Raw genomic sequence first — 6000 nt, 5'->3', positions numbered from 1 at the left:
ATTTATTTCTGAGGGAGAGAGAGGCAGATAGCGTGAGCAGGGGTGGGTCAGAGAGAGAGGGAGACAGAATCTGAAACAGGTTCCAGGCTCTGAGCTAGCTGTCAGCAGAGCCCGACGCAGGGCTCAAACCCATGAACTGTGAGATCATGACCTGAGCTGAAGTTGAATGCTTAACCGACTGAGCCACCCAGCCACCCCATAAATACTGAATTTTTATGTTGGTTACTTCGTGGCACAGAACACAAAAAAGACCTTAACAGTTCTTATTTGGATCTAAAAACAGGGTGATGGATATGAATGCTGGTTATAGTATTCTATTCTCTGCCCATTTACAAAAAATAGGTAACACCAGACCTTTGCCGGGACCATCAGCAGTGTATTGTGTATTGGTGCATCACCAGTATTTACCAGCTAATTATCTAGTTTATAAACGTAATTCATTTGAGGATCAATCATCAACAGATGGTCTATGCATCTTCTTTTATAATTTCAGTATATAGTTGTGACATTTCTAATCTAGAGTTTTAGGAAAATTAATTTTCATTCCTCTTAAAGAAGTGGAAATTTACTTGAGGAAATTTCTATTAGAAGAAAATTGCCTTATATAGTTTAGTCAAAGCTTCTTGAAATTCCAACTTTTTACCATCAATTACTGTCTGTATTATCAACACAGCAGAAAAGACCTGATAATAAAGTCACAAGAATTCTGTTTATTATTATAGCAAACACTTTCATGGCATCTGACAAAGCCAGAAATATCTTTTGACAAATGGGTTCAGATCCATGAAACCAAGCCAGCCAGGATGAAGTCTTTATTGGGGGTTGGGGGAAGGGGGAGAATGGAAAAGCAGTAAATAACTAAAAGATACATTTCACACAGTAGCAAAATATAAAAAGAAGCAAAGTGACAGAATGAAAAAACCCTGTGAAGCAACCAATTAAAAAACTTTGATTTCTGAAACTTTCTTTCTGTCTTACTGGCTGCTAATGGTCCCTATCATCCCTTCACCATTATAAACGCAGAGCAGCTAAGGGAGTAATTAAAGAATGGCCTCGCAAGACTCACTAGGATAGGTCAAGAGGAATTACTGAAAAAGTGTTCAAATACTTTATAAAATGTCTATTTTATTATACTCTGTCTTCCTTCAGTGAAGGTGTCCATTGAAAATCACACTCTGTTTCTTAGTATTATTTCAAATCCTTAACTAGAGAGGTTAGCTTTCTTCTGGAGTGATGCTCTAGGGGCTCCACGAGATTTCTGCCGCAGACAGATGACAGCAGAGCTGTGCCACCAGTGGGAAAGCCAAGGGTGACACAACTGTGAGGTTCCTATGCTTCGTTCAGTCAAGTTATGGATCATACACAGCACAGACGTTGTGATTCCAGCACTTTCCAGGATCCTTCTGAAATCATGTTCTATGTCAGTGTGAGAGCTTGTCTATAAATAGGAAGACTCTAATTTCCGTAAACAGCTATAGGGCCAACTACTTCTTCCAACAGACTTTCCCCCTTGAGAGAGCTGCCCCGGTGAGGAGCCGTGCTCACACATCTCCATCCAGATTCAAAAGGAAACTCGACATCTTTCTGTGAAGAGACAGAAAGACGCACGTACTGGGAAAGCTTCCTGGGAATGCAGCCTGCCCGGCTTGTGCAAGCATGGGATCACCCCTGACGGGTGGAAAATCTTATTCGGTTACTCATAGCTCATCAGACGTGTTGTTCACCTTTGGTAATTCACACTCGTCACTGGTGTGACAGCTCTGGAGAAGGTCCCTGTAGTGGTTCTTCAGATCCTCATACAGGGAAGCAGTCTCCTGGGAGTGAGCCAATGGCAACACCTTTTCATTCAACAGCATCTGCACTCGGAACTCCTCTTTGGGAGTCGTAGCGTTTTTACAGTGGTAAAGCACAAATATGAGGTTTGAGGCATAGGGCACGATGTGGCCACTTCGGAACTTGCGATGCATTTGTTCCTTGTAATTGTAAGCTGTCAGGGGCTCCTTATCTTTGAAGTAGCCCATGAGGGAGAGCAGTGGAAGAAGGGTCTCTGCGTGACCAAACTGCAGGACGACTGGGGAGGAAACTGGCTGAGACCTTAAAAGACAAATGGAGAAAAAATATGTATATGCATTCATGTCATGGGAGGTAGTATCTGCACTAGTGAGAAGTAGCACACAACTCTCTCACCTTTTCAAATCTTTATACACAGACGTCAAGAATACGGCTAAAGCTCTGTGTGGCTGAGAACTGAAGGTTTTATACTCAGAGTTCAGTTCCAAATTCAGGATTGCTGTAGTATTACAAATCCACTAAAACACTGTGCACACTTGCTATTCTTTATGTTCAAAGAGAGAAGAGGGTCTTTCTTAGTAGGTTAAAGAACTCAAAGCAGATACGGATTTCAAAACTGTATGCCTTTCCATGAACGAAATGGAGCACACTGCCCTTAGTAAACATGGATCACTCCACGGAGGTCTTCTGAATGAACCTCAGGTTCTACTGTATCTGTATCTAGGAAATGGGGACAAGCAATACTCAGTAAATTTTGTGGTTAAAACCTGTGTGAACAGTGAATGGTAATTCACATAATCCTTCAATGTTTTATAAGACCCGCCTTGGGCACTACACTGAGAAGAGAACCACAAAGGCTGGAAACACAATCTGTCCCAGCTGCTCTGCTGTGTTTGTGGCTGGAGTGGAGTCTGCACAGTGCCAGCCATCAGTGGCTTTCCACACCATAAGCTAAGTCATTTCTTTTTACTGCAAGTTTTCTACTCCTTCTATCCCTTTTTTTGGTAAAGGCTTTTTTTTTTTAATAAGCAGCAGCAAATGACTGCTTACTTTTTCCCCAACGTTAACAGAAAAAACATGACTTTGTTCTTAAACAAAATCTGTAAATCTATTCAAACATGCTGAGCTGTCTAATCAATTAGCCTGCCAGCCCCACACCAGATTACACACTTGCTGCACCTGGGTTTCCCAGTGGATAGCGGCATTTGAGCAGGTTTTGGATCTTCATGATTCCCCATGAAATCAGATGGAACTAGAGAGCAGATCCCAAACCAAATGGAAACATTTACAAATAGCTATATTGAAAAGTTTTCTCGGTGAAGCACCAACAGCCTCAGACCTAAATATTATGATCAGTGTCTGTGTGGAAAAGCATGCTGTGAAAGCTCGGACCTGGTGGGTGCAGGAAGCTCACACCTGTAGAGTGCAGAGAGAGCTCACACTTGGTGGGTGCAGGGAGCTCGCAACTGGCAGGTGGGTGCAGGGTGAGCTCGAGCCTGGTGAGTGCAGGGAGGACTAGCACAGGCCTCTCCCGGGGCTGGAGAAAGCTAGCCCCTGGAAACTCTCAAAACGGCCACTCCAAGATGTTGGTCAGCACAGAGGCCACACACACTATAAGCTGCTGGGAGGGAGTCAAGACAGAGCCGGACAGGGACAGCAAAGACCAAGAAAAGTGCAGGTTCAGTTCAAGGTCGGGGCAGCGAACCAGAGCCGGGAGATCTCAGAAAGCAACTGCCATACTTCTGAACAGCACACACATGTAGCACCGGAGAAGGGAGCTCCAGGAGGTTATAGAAGCAACCTGACATGAGCCACCTTCTAAGTATTCAGAAAAACTAAATGCACATTAAAATGAGCAACAGAAAAGTAAACAGAATAAGGAGAAATACATCCCTACAAAAAAATAAAAGTATATATGGTACTAGAAATACATCCTCAAAAATACATAAGAACTGTAACGTCCTATTTCACAGTTATCCACTATTTTGAGATTAATATTCTCTAAAAGGGAATAAGCCCTTTAAGAAGAGGGAGTAAGAGGGGGGTATATTTGGTATATTTTAATTAGGTCATCTGAAGTATTTAAAACCTGTATTTATTTCCAAGAAGCAACCCCTTAGGCCCAAGTGACACAGCAGGTCATTTAGACCACACTTATATTTGGTTTCACCTGCAGAGCTAGTTTAAAATTTTGCATTATGTGTCAGTGTTTAAAGATTGGGTGATCTCAGATTCTTAAAAATCCACAGATTTTTGGCTCTTCTTGAAAACCTGAAATATCTGAGAACGTATGCTCCCACAGGGCAAGGATCGGCTGAACAGGAATAAGGGTCACTCCAGAGAGGGCATATGCCCACTGCCCGGGACACCTACCACTGCGCACTGTCTGACCAAGGACGGATTCATTCGCTACCTGCCTGGTGCCTTTATACATGTGAGTAAATGCAAGCCAAAGCTAATACCACTGTCATAATGCAAATACAATGGAATTTAATAATAATATATATTAAAGAAAGTAAGTAATGTAAAAATATAGTTGACCCTTTAACAATGTGGAAGTTAGGGGCACCAAACCTCTGTGCAGTCAAAATTCTGTGTATCACTTTCTGACTCCCCAAAACTTATCTACTAGCCTGCTGTGACTGGAAGCCTTTTTGATGATAATATAAGCAGGTGACTGTTTATAAGAGACTGCTGATTGACTGTATCTAATACATTGACTGGAAGCTTTTTTGATAACATAGTTGATTAACTGTTTATAATAGTTGTTTATAAGTTTTATAAACTGTTGTTGATTGCTGTTTATAATATACTGATTGACTGTATATAATACATATAACAATTTACATGTTAGAGTATGTATTACATATATAATACAGCATATTACATATTTCATATGTAATATACATTATACGCATTATATCCTATATTCTTACAGTAAAGTAAGTTAAATATTAAGAAAGTCCTAAGAAAGAGAAAATACATTCACAGTACTGTACTGCACTTATTGAAAAATATGCACATATAAGTGAACCTGCCCCGTTTAAATCTGTGTTGTTTGAGGGTCAACTGCACTGGTTTACATGTCAAGTCATCTAGCACAAGGAAGCTGCTGCAAAGCCAGGACTGGCTCTCATCCTGAGGCTCCACTCCTGTTATCTACAGGACCCATCAGGATGCGGAGGTCCTGCAGAAAGACCCATCAGCAACTCTCCTCTCCTCCCCACTGAGGAACTCCAACAAATGTAAGACAATATATAATACAAACTATTCTAGTTTCATCGAATTACAGCAAAATTATTAGTGAACTATTTTACATTCTTTATCAAGTCGTCGAAATGCAGTGCGTACTTCACACTCATAGCACATCTCCATACAGACCGGCGCCATTTTCAAGTGCCAAATGATAAGCACATGCAGCTGGTGATTCCTGTGTATGACAGTATGGAGTATACATACACAGTAGTACACAAAAGCCAATACAGAGAAATAGAGAGAAAATACAGAAATACAGAGAAAACAGAAGGAAAGATATGAGACAAATAACAAACATACATATAAAACTATGTGTGCTAGGGGGGCACCCGGGTGGCTCCATCGGTTAAGCATCCACCTTCGGCTCAGGTCATATCTCTTGGTCTGTGAGTTCAAGCCCCGCATTGGGCTCTGTGCTGACAGCTGAGCCTGGAGCCTGCTTCAGATTCTGTGTTTCCCTCTCTCTCTCTCGGCCCCACTCCCACTCAGCCTCTCTCTCTCAAAAATAAATAAACATAAAAAAAAAAACTTAAAAAAAAAATACATGTGCTAGGGAAAGGGAAGAAACCGACAAGGCCATGTACAAATCATGAGTCCAAAGTCCCAGTAATTACATCCAAGCTACAGAAAAAATTAAACTTAGGTTGTAACCCACATTTAAAATTTCAACCTAAAGGTTCTTTAGGTTTATACATAAAGAGCAATAAACTCATTTTCCCTATTGACTTACTTTACTGTCGGTTACATGTTAATATCAGCTATTTTTTAGAAGAAAGTTGACACAAACTATGCTTTGAAAATGCTTGGTAGGAGTTTCATGGGAAATCAAATTAGTTTCTGTATTAGATTCACATAGGGAGCTTTATTAACAAAAATACATGTCTTCTGCCATTTGATACATCTAAATTAAAAAAAAAATTTGTTTTATGTGTATTGCACCATTATTTATAATGG

General features: G+C 40.8%; 1 protein-coding gene across 1 annotated transcript in view; it reads right to left on the bottom strand.

Moving 5' to 3' along the window:
- Positions 1-690: 690 nt before the first annotated feature.
- MINPP1 (multiple inositol-polyphosphate phosphatase 1) overlaps positions 691-6000 on the bottom strand; it is a 47791-nt gene continuing 42481 nt past the window's right edge. The window contains exon 6 of the mRNA XM_077755232.1: positions 691-2094. Within this exon, the coding sequence (XP_077611358.1) occupies positions 1698-2094 (397 nt within the window). The 3' untranslated portion in view covers positions 691-1697. The remainder of the gene's footprint in view (positions 2095-6000) is intronic.

This window comes from Crocuta crocuta, unplaced genomic scaffold, assembly GCF_008692635.1.
Source record: "Crocuta crocuta isolate KB4526 unplaced genomic scaffold, BGI_CrCroc_1.0 scaffold2, whole genome shotgun sequence".
In the NCBI taxonomy this organism is placed as follows: Eukaryota; Metazoa; Chordata; class Mammalia; order Carnivora; family Hyaenidae; genus Crocuta; species Crocuta crocuta.
This window is presented reverse-complemented; position numbering and strand designations above follow the sequence as displayed.